This window comes from Apium graveolens, chromosome 3, assembly GCF_009905375.1.
Source record: "Apium graveolens cultivar Ventura chromosome 3, ASM990537v1, whole genome shotgun sequence".
Taxonomy (NCBI): Eukaryota; Viridiplantae; Streptophyta; class Magnoliopsida; order Apiales; family Apiaceae; genus Apium; species Apium graveolens.
The window spans coordinates 236,989,146-237,005,451 of NC_133649.1; the positions used below are offsets into that span (position 1 = coordinate 236,989,146).

Sequence of the window (16,306 nt, forward strand, 5' to 3'; positions counted from 1 at the left end):
ATGGACGTGAAAATGGCCTTCCTCAATGGGGAACTTGAGGAGGAAGTGTATATGACACAGCCAGAGGGTTTTCTTTCCAAGGGAAATGAACACCTAGTGTGTAAGCTGCTGCGAACCATATATAGTTTAAGGCAAGCTTCTCGTAGATGGAACATCCGTTTTGATGAGACAATCAAAGAGTTTGGTTTTATCAAAAACATAGATGAACCATGTGTCTACAAGAAGGTTAGTGGGAGCGCGGTAACATTTCTTGTATTGTATGTGGATGACATACTTCTTATAGGAAATGATATACCGATGCTGCAATCAGTCAAAGTATGGCTATCGAAGAACTTCACCATGAAGGACTTGGGAGAAACATCCTACATTCTCGGTATGAAGATCTATAGAGATAGATCTAGAAGAATGATAGGTCTTACCCAGGGTACATACATCCAGAAAGTGCTTAAAAGGTTTAGCATGGAAAACTCCAAAAGAGGTCTCATACCGATGAGCCATGGAGTGTCCCTTTCCGAAAAATGTCTCCTAAGACACCTGAAGAAAGAGAGCGTATGAGTAAGATTCCTTATGCTTCAGTAATAGGATCTATCATGTACGCGATGTTGTGTACAAGGCCTGATGTTGCTTATTCAATTAGTGTGACGAGCAGATATCAGTCCAATCCAGGTGAAGACCACTGGAAAGCAGTGAAAAATATCATTAAGTACTTGCGAAGGACTCAGGACATTTTTCTTATTTTTGGTGGTGAATCTGAGTTGAAAATAGAGGGTTATACTGACTCTAGTTTTCAATCAGAAAGTGATAGGAAATCCATGTCAGGGTGCGTGTTTACTCTGAATGGTGGTGCGATTAGTTGGAAGAGTTCCAAACAGTCTACAACGGCTGACTCCACAGCGGAAGCAGAATATATAGCTGCAAGTGAGGCTGCAAAAGAAGTCGTTTGAATGAGAAAATTTGTTTCTGAGTTGGGAGTTGTTCCTAGCGTTGAAGAGCCTATTGTGTTATATTGTGATAACAACGCAGCAATAGCACAAGCCAAGGAACCTAGGTCTCATAAAAATTCCAAACATGTCCTGCGGCTGCTTTCATCTGATTAGGGAGATTGTTAAAAGAGGAGATGTTAATGTCGAGAGAGTTGACACACATAACAACGTAGCAGACCCACTCACAAAGCCACTTTCTCAAAGTCACTTTGATCGTCATAAAGACAAGATGGGTATTAGATACCAGAGTGATTGACTTTAGTACAAGTGGGAGATTGAAAGAGATATGTCCTAAGTCCAATCATGTATGAGGATTTAGGAATAAATTTTATGTAATCTGTTTTGATTTCATTGATATTAATAAAAGACTTGTTTTGTTTTTATTGCGGGCTCTATCTATTTAAGTGTTTAAATAAGATATACCACAGTTTAGAGTAAAGCTTTTTATGGATTATGATGAGATCATAATAATGAGACCTAAAAGATGATAACTCTAAACTTAAATAGTTCCTGGTCGTAGGATTACTAACTGGTAATTAATAATCCACAAAGATCGGTACATACTATGCTTGCTTCATTATGAAGGATGTTTGTTCTCATAGACATTTGTGTGGTGACACTATAGCTAGTATGTAGGTGCTTATTATAGAATAAGTTCACTGAACATGACTCACACAGCTGAACAACTGATGGAGTTCACTCACGTGTCAGCAGTTGTTCACATAGTGATAGTTGTACAAGTATCTTTAGACTTGAGGTCATCATAGTCATCTTGTGTATACTGAACTATACTTTGGTTTAGTTCTTAGTCTCCAGGGACAATTATAAGGGCTCTACTGGGTATAGAAATTTATACACGAAGATAGTGTATGATCAATAAAGGATCTACCCCTTCCAGTGAAGGAAGAGAATGTTCAATGTTGATCTACTTATGCTAGTTCAGGAATCTCTGGCCAGAGTGAATGAAATTAGAAAGGAGTTTCTAATTTACATTAAATTAAACTAAGCATAGTGAATGGGAAAGCAAGTGATTAAATAAGATAGGTTTGACACAAGTTTCATGCCTTGTATTTAATCGTGACATTGCAGAGTATAAGGAATTTATTGTACGGTAACTACTCACTGAATATGTTCTTGGTATTCTAAGCAGTGAATTCGTATTATCCGGATAGTCGCGATATGCTGAGAAGTATCCCTCACGATGTAGAATAAATATGATTAATTAATTAATCATATTTAATGAATTAGAGAATTTATATAAATAATGATAAAATGGTTTTATTATTATTTATTTCTACTATCGGCTTAATATTGAACCTACATGATCACACCATAAAAGAGAATGATTTAATGGTGGAGGAATTAATTAATAATGACCGATAATTATTTATTTATGATATAAATAATTAACTTTTGTTGTGCCAAAAGTTGTAAAATTTACACAAATTGAACTTGACCCATATTTCAAGTTTTTTAAAGTTGTACATAAATATATTAACTAGTCATTTGTGTCCACTCAAAATCAATGAGGAAAGAATGAATCAACACTTCCAAAAAGGTTCAAGACAATTCAAAGTATTTGAGGCTTTAGATAGTTTGTTGTTTTAATTTTCTCAAGGGGGCGGGGCCCTTGTTGTTCTTTGTTTCCCACCGTTCTAAATTTTAATATTAATAATCAAGTCGTTCAATATTTAGCCAAAAAATAAAAAGAAAAGTCGTTCAATGGACTATCTTGTACTACCTCCATCTCAACCATTTTTACAGTTAAACCTCTTTAAAGTAATACCCTTGGGACCGGGAAAAAATATTACTTTACCGAATTTATTACTTTATCGATATAATAATATTTTATTACTTTATCGATAAAGTAATATTTTATTACTTTACCGAATTTTTATGTTTACGTGGTACAGTATAATATATAATGTACGTATAAAAACTAGAATTAATCACATGCAATGTATTTGATCTAAAATTACTTTTATTATGATTACTTATATTCAAAAACTAGATGCATGCATATTAAAATTGCACCAGATCACTTATATCCAAAAACTAGATGCATGCATATTAAAATTGCACCAGATCAGTACATAAAGGTAACATGTGTTGTGTACGTTGTATTGAAACTCAACCATCTAATATTTATTGTAATTCTTAAATAAAAATACATGAAGAGACACCATAATATTAATGATAAGACTTTGTGATTAACTATATAAAATGATAGAATGGTACACTACAGACACATACAATATCAACTTTGTTTTACAGTATACACCAATGTCTTCGCATCATCTAAAAGGAGTGAAAAAATCAGCAATCACAGATAAGATATCTCTAATTTACGATATAGGAATGTGATGGATGTCGAGCATCTCTTAAACTATCCAAACGAGAATGATGCGATTATGGAATCACCTACGGATGAAGAAATCATTGAGTCGGTAATGAGCACTGATGAAGGGACTGATCCTGAACCCGACGATAGCAATGTCATCCCAAGCGTGTCATCAAAGGAAGCATTTCAAGCACTCACCACTTTGAACAATTACTTGTTACAACACGAGCAAAACATACCAGGAGTTATTTTTGCTTTACATAAAGTCAAGGACGAGATTAATTTTGGCTTTGGTGGAAAGAAGAAACAAGCTACAATAGATTCATATTTTAATAAAAATTAAATTTTGTAATCATATACATTATACAGTATATATATATATAATTATGGAATTATTACTTTACATATTACTTGGGCCCTTAATGACTTTCGAATTTTTTATTATCTTATGCTTTTAGCGAGAATATTACTTTACAACATTGGCCCAAGTTGGGACCGATGAAAATTATTACTTAAGCGAGGTTATTACTTTATCGGATATTACTTAATCGAGGTTTAACTGTATATAAATGGTTTGGGCACGGAGTAAAAGAAATTGATTAAAATAATATTAGTTTTGGTAAGTTAGTGGGATAAGAGGGAAAAACAAATTATAATTTAGTAAGAAAATGTATAAAATTGGGTAAAGTGGTGAGACTTAACAATATTTAATAAATAAAGTGAGTGTAGTGGGAGAAAGTATTGGATGCGGTTAATTTTTACATTATTAAATATTTACTATTTTTGGTAAGTTTAAAATATATAAAATTGAATTGGACATCAAAAAAAATAAAGTGTATATATTTTTTTTTTGGACAAATATGACTTATAACCTTACAAATGAGTATATGTGCTCATAAATTTTCGCGGTGAGCGAGGATCGAATCCAGTACCTGAGACGACAAAGTACATTTTCATTTATTTATATCGTACAATCCTAGTCTAAGTACATGTGCATAAATATAAATATATTTATTATTTATTACCTGCCCTGCCCCCCTCAGACTCTTCTCTCTACTGACAAACTTGGAAACTTGGTTTCTTACACAAGTCAAGTCTTTTGGTCTTCTTCACCCCTTCTTGCCTATACTCCTATACAACGTAATTCACTTTCTGTATATGTATCATATGATATATTACTCACTCTTCTGACTTGTTGATTTTTCAGCTCAACATTTCTGCTGTTTACTGGTTTGTGAATGTATGCTTTGAATTCTTTGTGTTTGGGTTTTTTTCTTTGTCAGTGTTATGTAGTAATTGTTGTTACATGTTTGCTCAATTTGCATTATGTTGAAAATTATTACACCCCCTTTGTTTGTTTTTGGATTTATGACTTATTGTTTTTCTATGAGTTGGAATTTTTAGTATTGTTTTGTTAATGGAGAATGTGGGAAGGAGTCTTGACTTTAGATGATCGGGATCAAGACTGATTGCTAAGTATCTTAATTCTTACCCAATGCTTCTCTTATACTTTACACAGGGTTTTGCTATATTTTACAACTGAGTTTACCTCTAAATACATATTTTTACTCTTTAATAATGAAACCGCGAAAATAACCTCCCAAATCGCTAATAGGGTTTGGGGGGGGGGGGGTTACCCTGCCCAGATTCTGCTTCCCAGTGGGATAAACTGTTCATATTTCGACATGGCAAGTTTCTTTAGTTGTGACTTCAAGGATGTGATATGTATATATGCTGATCATTGAAGAAATCAATTGCTAGTTACTGGCCTATATTAAGGTCTGGATAACACTGTAAGTAAAAGGCACTATTCTACTTCATAAGAACCGGACTATATCTGTCAGGTTGGGAGAAATCAAAACAATGGCGTTTTTCAGGAAACTTGTTATGTACAATTTGACGTCTCTTTCGAATTGGCAGAATTTGGTTCAAATACATTTCCAGTAATCTTGAATTTCATTCTGTTCATTTTTCATATGGCGTTTAAAGTCTTATAATACTTAATATCCTTGACAATTGTTTCTCATTTTAAACAATGCTTCAAATGTGATTTGTTCTTGTGAGATATGGGTCATTACAGATTGCATTTGTTCAAAAGACACCGGTAATTAATCTACTCTTTCTTTTACTAGGTGAACAACTTGAGTAATGGATCCTTCAGAAAAAGATGAGGTACCGATGCTATCATCCAGGTACATGCAAATGGATGAAATTGAGAAACCTCAGTTTAGAAGGTCCACCACCAGAATGCGTAGTGCATCAATATCCATTCCAATGCCTTCTCTGGATTCCAGTGATAAAGTTAATACTTTTATAGGTCATACCGGTCCCCTGCGCAGTGAAAGAAAAGTACCGTACATACAAATGAGTGGTCCTCTATACGCAAACCGTGGAAACGAAAAATTATTTGAGCCTGCAAAAGGTGCAGTGGGAAGCAACGCAATGGATGCTACATTTGATGATTACCCTTCAATCAAAGGAGTAGATCAAATGATTGGTCAGATAGAAACCATGAGAGGACAAATGAACATTTATTAAGGTCTGGTCCACTGGGAATGTGTAGTGATCCTTACTGCACGACATGCCCAACTTACTTTAAGGGGCAGCGAAAGAACGTTAAAGCATCTAGTGTATTTGAGCAGAAGGTTTGATCCTTCCCTTGTCTGAAAGATCTTTCTCTCTTTTTTCCACCCTGTTTGCCTAAGTGTTTAAATCTTCATCCCTTTCTCTTCAAAATTTATGCCTTTCAGAACATTAGCACTGATGACATTGGTACATATACGTGGCTATGTGTGTTCATTACCACAGGGCACACTGCATTGCTAAGTTTGTTTACAAGTTTTGTGTGACATGTTGAACCTTCCAAACCATATCGTGGTAGACTATCTTTAATAAATCATGAGGTATACTGTTTTGTTTTAGTGGGTACGCATTAAGGTTTTTATGTTGGCCGACAAGATTGGATAGATTTAAGTACATCACATGTTTTCTGTTTGCTGCAATTAAGACAATAAACACTATCCAACTGTGAGAACTTAAACTATAACATGTTAAAAAGAAGTCATTATGAATAATCTAGCATTTCAGTTGCGGACATCGAGGAATGGACCGGGTGTGGTATTTGTTGTTTGATGTGCATGTTTTCCTTCATTATATTAACTGCATACTTGCAAAAATCTATCGTTATCTGCTTCTCATAGAAGATATGCAAGTTTTCTGTACGAGTCTTCTTAATCGGTTCACTTGTACATTGACTGTTATATATTGAACGATCCCTGGAAATCACTGTCTTCTCTTAGTTACTTTTAGCATGAATCTAATCTATATATTCTCGAAAGTTCACTATATGTGTTTGGGCAGCAGTTTCCAAATATCAACTATGGAGATGCTAAAGGTTGGGCGCGGAGAACCTGTTCTTCACTCTATGAATATATTCCAGGGGTCATGAATCCTCATGCTAAAGTTGTTCAGAAGTGGAATAAGTTCTTCGTCATCTCGTGCTTATTTGCTGTTTTTTTGGACCCGCTATTCTTTTTTCTTTTGTCCGTAAACGAGGTAGGACATCTTTCTATAGATGATAAGAGTTATAAACTCTTACTAGTTACCGGTGTTCTCTCATTGCTCCTTGAGGTCTTTATGAATTATTGTCTAAGAACTCTCGCTTGATCGACTGAGATGTATATACTTTCTTACCTTCCATAGATGTGGCAGTGAACCATGAGAATTGATGTCAATTTACCAGGTTTTAATATAATTCCATGCTTTAATAAAGATGGTTTACTGTGACACTTATAAGTTAAAAGTCAATTCAACTTATTTTCAAGTTCCAGTATGATGACTATCAAAGTTCAATATAAGAAAAAGTAGATTTATAAGACTGCAAATTTTGCAGTTGTGATGTTTAGAATTTTTTCATATGTTTCAAATGTCAATATATACTTTTATTATATTACTACAAATTTCACATATAGTGCTTTAAACAATTAAACAGTTCACCAATTCATTGGCTGAAAAATTGACTATAAGTCAACATGATTTAAAAAGTTTTTACAGGTATCTGTCTTTGACAATAATCTGGTATCCTCTGTGTGTGTGTGGAGAGAGGGGGGGGGGGGCAGAGGTCAAGGCATGTATAATATCTGAGATGCATACATGGTCTCGAACGTGGTTCCTCAGGTCAAGCTTTCTTGCGCATACTAGTATTATTGGCTCAGGCTGTTAAAGATTGAAGAGACGTGTATTCATATTTAGGTTGTATATTATTATTGATTTAAAGGATTGAATAAGTTTACTCCCATATTTAGCCAATTAAACCTTTCTTTCTTTTTGAATCCTCAGTTAATCTAGTTTCGAAAGATTAAACGAAAGTTCATAGTCAAGGTCCTGGAATTTTCTGTATCTAATGACTTAATATATTGGAAGTTGATTGCCATGTACTTGTACATGCTTGTTTTTTTATTTTAGGATCTTCCGAAGGAGCAAATTAACTTACCTTTTACATGTCATTCTTTTTCAACAGAAACACAAATGCATTGTATTCAATCCAACCTTGACGAAAGTACTTATATCGTTAAGAAGCCTGACTGACTTTATCTACTTATTGCACATGCTTCTTCAGGTAAGCCTATTATATCTCTTTTACAGAATCTATTATAAAAATCTATTGATTCCTCTTATCATTGGAGTAAAGTTTTCCACACATCATGGACCAGCGTTACATATTAAAGAGCGAAGTAACGTGACAGATTAAATAAAGTTTGACATGAGCTGTGTCAGAACTAAATATACTTGTAGTGTGTTTATCTGATGCTGTATAAATGAAAACTGTAAACTGGATAGCGGGATACAACCAAATTGATTTCTTTTCTCAAGTGGTAATTTGTAATTACTAGTTTCGGCATTTGTTTATCCGGACTCTGCTGGAAGTTTTCAACATGGATATGTGTCCAAGTGGTGGACTTGACAATATTTTGAAAATCTGTTATGTATTTGGTGTAAAACAAATAGACGAGTGTCCATACTCATGTCCTAGTGTCAACTGATGGACGCAGGTACTTGTAGCAAAATAAAAAATTGGGATAAAGTACGCTTTGGTATTTAGTTTTGTTTCTGGCAACCTTGTAGCATTGGACAGTTTAAAATTATGAGAGTAATGTCTACAGAATGAAGCACATGATAGCATCATATTATGTCTGATATTCCTATTGGAAGTAAATTGTGCAAGAAATTTTGAAAACATTGATGCACCTTGAGCGTTATTTATATTTGATTCTATTTATGTACTTATAGGTTGATGGCTGTTCATTTACATCTTGCAGTTTAGATTGGCTTATGTTGCTCCTGAAACTAGAGTTGTGGGTTCGGGTGATCTAGTTGACCATCCAAAAAGGATAGCTCTCAATTACCTCTCTGGATACTTTCTTATTGACTTCTTTGTTGTGTTACCACTTCCCCAAGTAAGTTTTTGAAGTTTTTGACACACAATGTAATTCTTAATATCATAAACCCCAGAATAGTCTCATTATTCTATAATTTAATATAAATATGTTCTTGTAGAAATCATAATCATAAGATCATGTTCAATCCTTGCTTCAGGTTTTGAAATTACTTTGTAGACAACATATTTTATTATTAACAGTTTAGGTTACCAAATCAAAACTTGTAGATACCTTTATATATATGTAGATGATTTTGGCACTATCAATACATTAATATTAAATTCAAAACATTAACATTTTGGTTCTACGGTCTACACATACTATTTACGAGTAGAAAATTGCGAAACATGTTTAGTTTGCGGAACATACATGTTCACATTAAAAAACATACATGTTTTACTTGTAAAATACATGAGACTTGCAAGATTTTAATTAAAATAGTGATGTTTTATATAATACGATTCGCAAAATTAATATGTTCTACAATATTTTACGTAATATTTTAATTGTAAAATGCATATGGACTCCAGGACTCCACGAAAACAAACACTTCATAGAACTTTCTTCTTTATATCCATACTATACTATTATAAGCTGAATACCCTCTATTTGGTAGTTGCTGGTCGGTTGTTTGGTGTGACAAATAACAACTGTCAGATCTAAAGTCAGATATATAGGATTCGTTGGATGCAATAACAAAATAATATTAAATTAATATTTAAACTGCTCTCATGGATTCGGAGTTCGAATCCCTTCAACAACTTATTATATTTAAACTTTTATATTCTTTATTTTATCAATTTCTACAGGTTCAGGGCTCGAGTCCTGTGAACAACATATTATATTATATTACTTATCTATACTATACTATTAAAAGCAGAACACCCTCTATTTGGTAGTTGTTGATCGGTTGTTCAGAACACCCTCTATTTGGTAGTGGTTGGTCGGTTGTTCGGTACAGTTGTTTGGTACGACAAATAACAATCGTCAGATCTAAAGTTAGATAGATGGGAACCTTTGGATGCAATAATAAAATAATATTATATTAATATTTAAACTGCTATCATGGATTCAGGGTTCAAACCCTGTCAACAGCTTATTATATTTAAAGTTTTATATTCTTTATTTTATCAATTTTAACAGGTTCAGGGCTCGAATCCCGTGAAGAACATATTATATTATATTATATTATTTATTTTCAGTTAAGTCTCAAATTATCACAAAATATTTATTATTCTCTGGTAAAATGCCCGTCCCGCAATCCAACAGATTACTTATTATGTTCTTCAATTTATTTTCCAACTATTGAAAATATATATCAAAATATAAATAATTTTAAGATAAAGTATATTATTAAAAATCATTCTAAGTGTTAAAGCAATTCGTGTATCGCACGGTATATATATTTATATATTTGAATCCTAGCCTATATACATATTAAGTTCCATGGAGTCCATATATGCTGGGTGAAGGCCCTTTTTAGTGTTTTTTCACACATGTCCTATAAAATGCCGCTGCTCATCACGGATGGCCTTTTCTCCCCATAAGATGCGACGTATCACCAGATATATAATAAGAAGGCACGGATCTAGCAGACACGCCTCATCGGACAATGTATGTGCAGTTTCGCCGGCAACGAATCCCGTGAGGACACCCCTATTCCGTCGACGTGTTTGTTGAAGACACGCCTATTCCGTCGACGTGTTTGTTGAAGACACGCACAGGTCACCTATTTTATTTTGTAGGAGACGCCTCTTCCGATAGTGTATTTGTGGTACTTCCGATCTAAATAAAATCAATCTAAAAGTCGACACCTTTTATTTTTGATATATATATATAAACCCACAATATACATACACCCACACACCGGTATATCACACATAACCAGTCTCCTTTCTTTGTTTTCTTTTGTCTTTAAATCTTGCCTATCAAGTACAACTACTTTACATATATATACTTCATAAATTGTAATGTTGTGTGAATATGAAATCTTTATTCATAATTTATGTATTTGGTGTAGCTATGTAATGTGTTTCGGGTGGTCAGGATAATGTGTATGTACTGGGGGCTAGTACTTGACAAGTATGAGCATGTGAGGAGCAGATCTATTCGACTGATTAGAGGTTGACTTAGTTGCCAGATACGCTTTCATGTGCAGCGTTTTTGATTGGCAAATAGGGTCAAGAAACCACCTTTAGGTATATTGGACTATAGCACATTTAAAAAGAAATATTTGAGTCATTTTCTCAATATAAATATATGTTTTGCAAGTAAAATATTTCAAAATATATATTTTGCGAATTATGTTTTTATAAATATCACCGTTTTAATGAAAATCTTGCAAATCTAATATATTTTACATGTAGGACATGTATGTTCTGCAACATTAACATGTATGTTTCGCAAACTAAGCATATTTTGCACAATTATATGTTTTGCAGTGTTCTAACTTGTAAAATGAATGCTATTTGCAAGATTTTAATTAAAATAATGATTTTATATTTGAATTTCGTTAAATTAAATTTATATTAAGAGTAATAAGGATTATTTATTTTAATATGAACAAAGACTATTTAGTATTAATAAGACCTATGCATGGCACGGGTCTATCAAAGGTCGAGGGTTTGGTACTCATTTACAGTAGTTCTAAATCTTATATTTATAACAAACCAACAAAGATTCTAACATACCAACAAAGATTTAAAGTTGAATCACATCTATAATATATTTAAATATAATATTTATATTGCCAATAATAATTAACTATTTATAGTTTGAATCGTATGAAGCTAATTAATCTAGAGAAAAAACTATGCTTTGCAAATTATACGTAAAAAGTCTATAATATAAGAAAAGTTATATTTGATATAATTATAATTACATTCAAATTTTGTTATACTTATTAATATTTAACTAGCTCTATAGCTCGTGCCTTGCACGGGCTTGTTCTAAATAAGAATAAATTGCTATTTTTTAAAAAATATATGATGTATTTTTTTTTTGCAGAATGTGCGATAAATAAGTTACGTAATTATTAATCTTGACCGAAATATGTATTGTGAGATGAATGATCTCCGAGAAGTATGTCCTCTTGTGAAACTAATGACCCCAAAATCTGTTGAGCTCTTTTCCCCGTAGGGACTTGTTCAAAATATGAATAAATTGCTAATTTTTTAAAAATATATGATGTATTTTTTTGCGAAATGTGTTCTAAATAAGTTACATGATTATTGATCATGACCGAAGTATATATTGTGAGATTAATGATCCCCGAGAATTGTGTCTTGTGAAACTAATGACCCAAGAGTTTGTTAAACTGTATTTCTTATATATTTGATATTTGTTATATATAAATAATTTTTAAACCTTTTAACATAATATCAGATATATCTTTAAAAATTTCGAGCGGGTCTTTGTTTACGTTTAGTTTTATAACTAGTATAATAACCCGTGCGAGGCACGGGTCATTTTCTAGAGTTTTCTTATGCATCATGCAATTATAATATTTGTAGAGCAACTCCAATAATATCCTTATATAGGCTCTTGAGTCAAATTTTGAAGAAATGGAGATAAAATTTCTTTCCAACAAACTCCATGTCCCCCTCTATAATATTAGGAGCTTCGAATGCTTCCTCACTTTTAGGAGTGAATATCCCCTCAACTATTATTATATTATATTTTTCTTACCCTTTATTTTATATTTTATGAATGAATATAAACATGATAGTAATTGTACGTTTAAAACAAAACGATTAAACTTAATCTGTAGAATGCCATTAGTATGTTTACAAATAAAAAGTTACAAATTAACATACATGTTGAATACAGAGTTGACCAAAATCTTGAATTTTATATAAATAAACTTATATGTACTGCTCTATATTATTACCGAGTTCACTATTAACTTACAATTAACTTACTCAATTTAAAAAGATTATAAATGCATAACTGAAGTCAGAATGACTTGCAATCATAATATACAATAATGTAAAATTTACATTATTGTTAATATTAAAGTTGATTTTAATGAAAAATATTAGTTTTTGAAATTCAACGTATGTATGTATAGGAAAATGTTAGTTTTTTATTTACACTACCGTTAACAAAGTAAGATTAAGTTATATGTATGTGTGTGTTGGCATGTAAATTATTGTATGTTACATCTCTTAGTAAATTATGATAGTTTCAATTATTTATATGCTAAATAACTGATTTATGTACATGTATAATCATTATTAGCATCTAGTGAGATAATTGATTATTTAAATAACATGCATTTATAATTATTCAAAAATTAAAATTATGTAATAAATAAATTGCTGTGATTTATATATGGTATTCATATTATCACTGACAAACAATCCATATTATATTTTACGCAATCGGGTATCAATCATGGTTGTAACATAAAAATGAATTATATATTTTTAAGACCTATTATTGATATTCATGATTTTTTTCAAGAATTTGAAAGAAAAATCGTATTTATATCGTTATTTAAACCGTTTTTAAGTTTCTTTTATTACGACTCTAATATTTCTTCATATAATAATTTGATAACATTTTATACTATTCTTCTAAAATAAAAATATTTCAGTTCGATAAAATTTTATAAATATCAGTTGAAATGGTTAATTCCTTCAAATTATTGATCTCCGATAAGCTCCCTGTCCCCCTCTATAGGAGTTTCGAATATTTCCTCACTTTTGAGAGTGAATACCCCCTTCTCATCTATTATTATATCACATTTCTCTTACCCGTCTATTTAACATACATGACTTTAATGAGTAAAAAGATAGATAGAGAGTGAGTTTAAAGAGAAATTGTTTGATTTTGGCTTCTAACTAATTAGGAGCTCATTTATTTATATTATTTGTAGTGAAAATGTAAGGAGGTTGTTGGAGTCACTCTTAGTTGTTTTCTTATTTGTAAATGTTGTACAATGTCTGCCGTATATCAAATACAAATTAATTATTTATCAATGCGTATTATTTTTATACAAGACTACCAAATTATACAACATTTATAATATAGCTCATTAAGCAAAATATATATATTCTTATTTGCGTTGTATAATTTGTATTTAATAAATGAATATAAACAGGATAGTCAGTGTACGTTTAAAATGAAACGATTAAACTTAATATGTAGAATGTCGTTACTATGTTTACAAATAAAAAGTTAAAAATTAACATATATGTTGAATATGATCAAAAATTTTGAATTTTATTTAAATAAACTATATGTACTGGTCTATATTATTACTGAGTTCACTACTAACTTACAATTAATTTTGAATTTACTGAAATTTAACGTATATATGTATGGGAAAATGTTAGTTTCTTATTTATACCACTGTTAACAAAATAAGATTAAGTTATATGTATGTGTGTGTTAGCATGTTAATTATTGTATGTTACATTTCTTGGTAAATTATGATGGTTTCAATTATTTATATGCCAAATATCTGATTTATATACATGTATAATCATTGTTAACATCTAATGAGACAATTGATTACTTAAATAACACGCATTTATAATTATTCAAAAATTAAAATTATGTAATAAATAAATTGTTATAATTTATATATAATATTCACATTATCACCGACAAACAATCCATATCTATTTTTTACGAAATCGAGTATCAATCATGGTTGTAACATAAAAATAAATTATATATTTTTAAGACTTATTATTGATATTCATGGGTTTTTTAAGAATTCGAAGGAAAAATCGTAATTATATCGTTATTTAAGCCGTTTTTAAGTTTTTTTCATTACGACTCTAATATTTCTTCATATAATAATTTGATAACATTTTATACTATTCTCCTAAAATTAAATATTTTTCAATTCAATAAAGTTCTATAAATATCAGTTGAACTGGTTAATTCCTTCAAATTATTGAACAATATATAATTTTTCTTTAAATAATATAAAATGCATTGAATCAAATGCTACAATATAGTATAGATTATTTATATATAAGGGATTTAATTTTTTCAATTTTTTAAAAAAAATTATATATGTAACTACTTTTTTGTAATAAAAAATATGTTAAAAATATATGAGATATATTTTAAAACTAAAAAATGATTAATAAATAAGATAATAATTCATTTATGTATTATGTCTAATTTTATATATGAAATTCAATTCTGTACAAATATTTAAGTAGCTATCCTTTTTTTTTTTGCAGAATTCAAGTAAGTATCTTTAAAGTTAAATAAAATATTCATTTAGCACAATTACATATTATGTGTATGATAAAAAGCACATGTGACAATATGGTGTAGTGGTATGAGGTTGTATAGATGAATGAAATATCTAGAGTTCGATTCCCACAAACCACATCTTTTATATAAATATTAAAAATAGGGGTAGTTTAGTCTTTTTCAATGAGACTTTTTAATCTTATAAAGAGATAGTTCTTCGTACCTTTCGAATTAAAAATAATTTGTACTCTTCGTACACCAAAATATGTATTTCCCGTTAAAAATATTCTTTTTATTTAATATATTTACTCAAAATAATAATGTTCAACTATTGTGTCATAATCATGTTTAGTGTGAAAATTATATAAATATAAGACTTAATTGCACTTTGTATACCTGAAAAATAATAATTTTGCACGAATATGGCTAAATCTTTTTTCATGCCAATGTCATGGCTAAATTTTTAATTTGCTATAACATAGGGGCTCCGTCCTTTAGCCGTTAAATTTTTAATTAAATATCAATCAATTCAGGGGTATATTTGTCAAAAACCACTTATATAATTATAATATGAATATATATTCGTCCTTTAATGATTATATTAAATTGAAAATATCTTTAAAAAATCCCAAATTTTTACTAGTGCTTTCCGGCACACAGATTAACCTGACATAAAAAATTTTAAGTCAAAAAATTAGTTAAGCATAAAAAATGATATTTTTATTACGTAAGCCTTTTTGTTTAATTGTTAATAAATTAAATATTTCTTATATAAATCCAAAATACTTACTAGTGCTTACTAGGATGTTGAATAAGTTATCATAAAAATTCCCAGTCAAAAACATTTGTTTATCATAAAAAAAGAATTAAAGAATGATTTTATATATACATTTTTCTATTTCATAAGCTATTCCGAAACATTTTTAATAAATTGAAAATTTCTTAAATAAATTTCAACTTTTTACTAGTGCTTAGCAGGTCTCCGATTAAGCTACCATAAAAAATTTGAGTCCAGATAATATGTTTAGCATAAAAAAATTAAAAAACGAATATACGTGCACATTATAATAATTTAAACATGTTTTGACAATTTTACCCCTGCATCTATTAATATTTAACTGAAATTTTTAACGGCTGAAGTACGGAACCCCTACATTATAAAAAAATTAAAATTTAGCCATCACATTGGCCTGAATAAAATTTTAGTCATTTCCGTGCAAAATTAACATTATTCGGGTATACAAAGTGCAATTAAGTCTAAATATAAATATACTCTATATACATTATTATAAATTGTTAATATTATATGATGAAATAGTAATAAA

At 30.4% G+C, this 16,306-nt stretch overlaps 1 protein-coding gene across 1 annotated transcript in view; it reads left to right on the forward strand.

The window, feature by feature from the left end:
* Positions 1-4,344: 4,344 nt before the first annotated feature.
* Positions 4,345-16,306, forward strand: part of LOC141713195 (putative cyclic nucleotide-gated ion channel 20, chloroplastic) — a 30,215-nt gene continuing 18,253 nt past the window's right edge. Inside the window, 6 exon segments of the mRNA XM_074516492.1 lie at positions 4,345-4,464; positions 5,457-5,809; positions 5,812-5,969; positions 6,688-6,879; positions 7,844-7,942; positions 8,643-8,780. Coding sequence (XP_074372593.1) covers positions 5,473-5,809; positions 5,812-5,969; positions 6,688-6,879; positions 7,844-7,942; positions 8,643-8,780 — 924 coding nt within the window. The 5' untranslated portion in view covers positions 4,345-4,464; positions 5,457-5,472.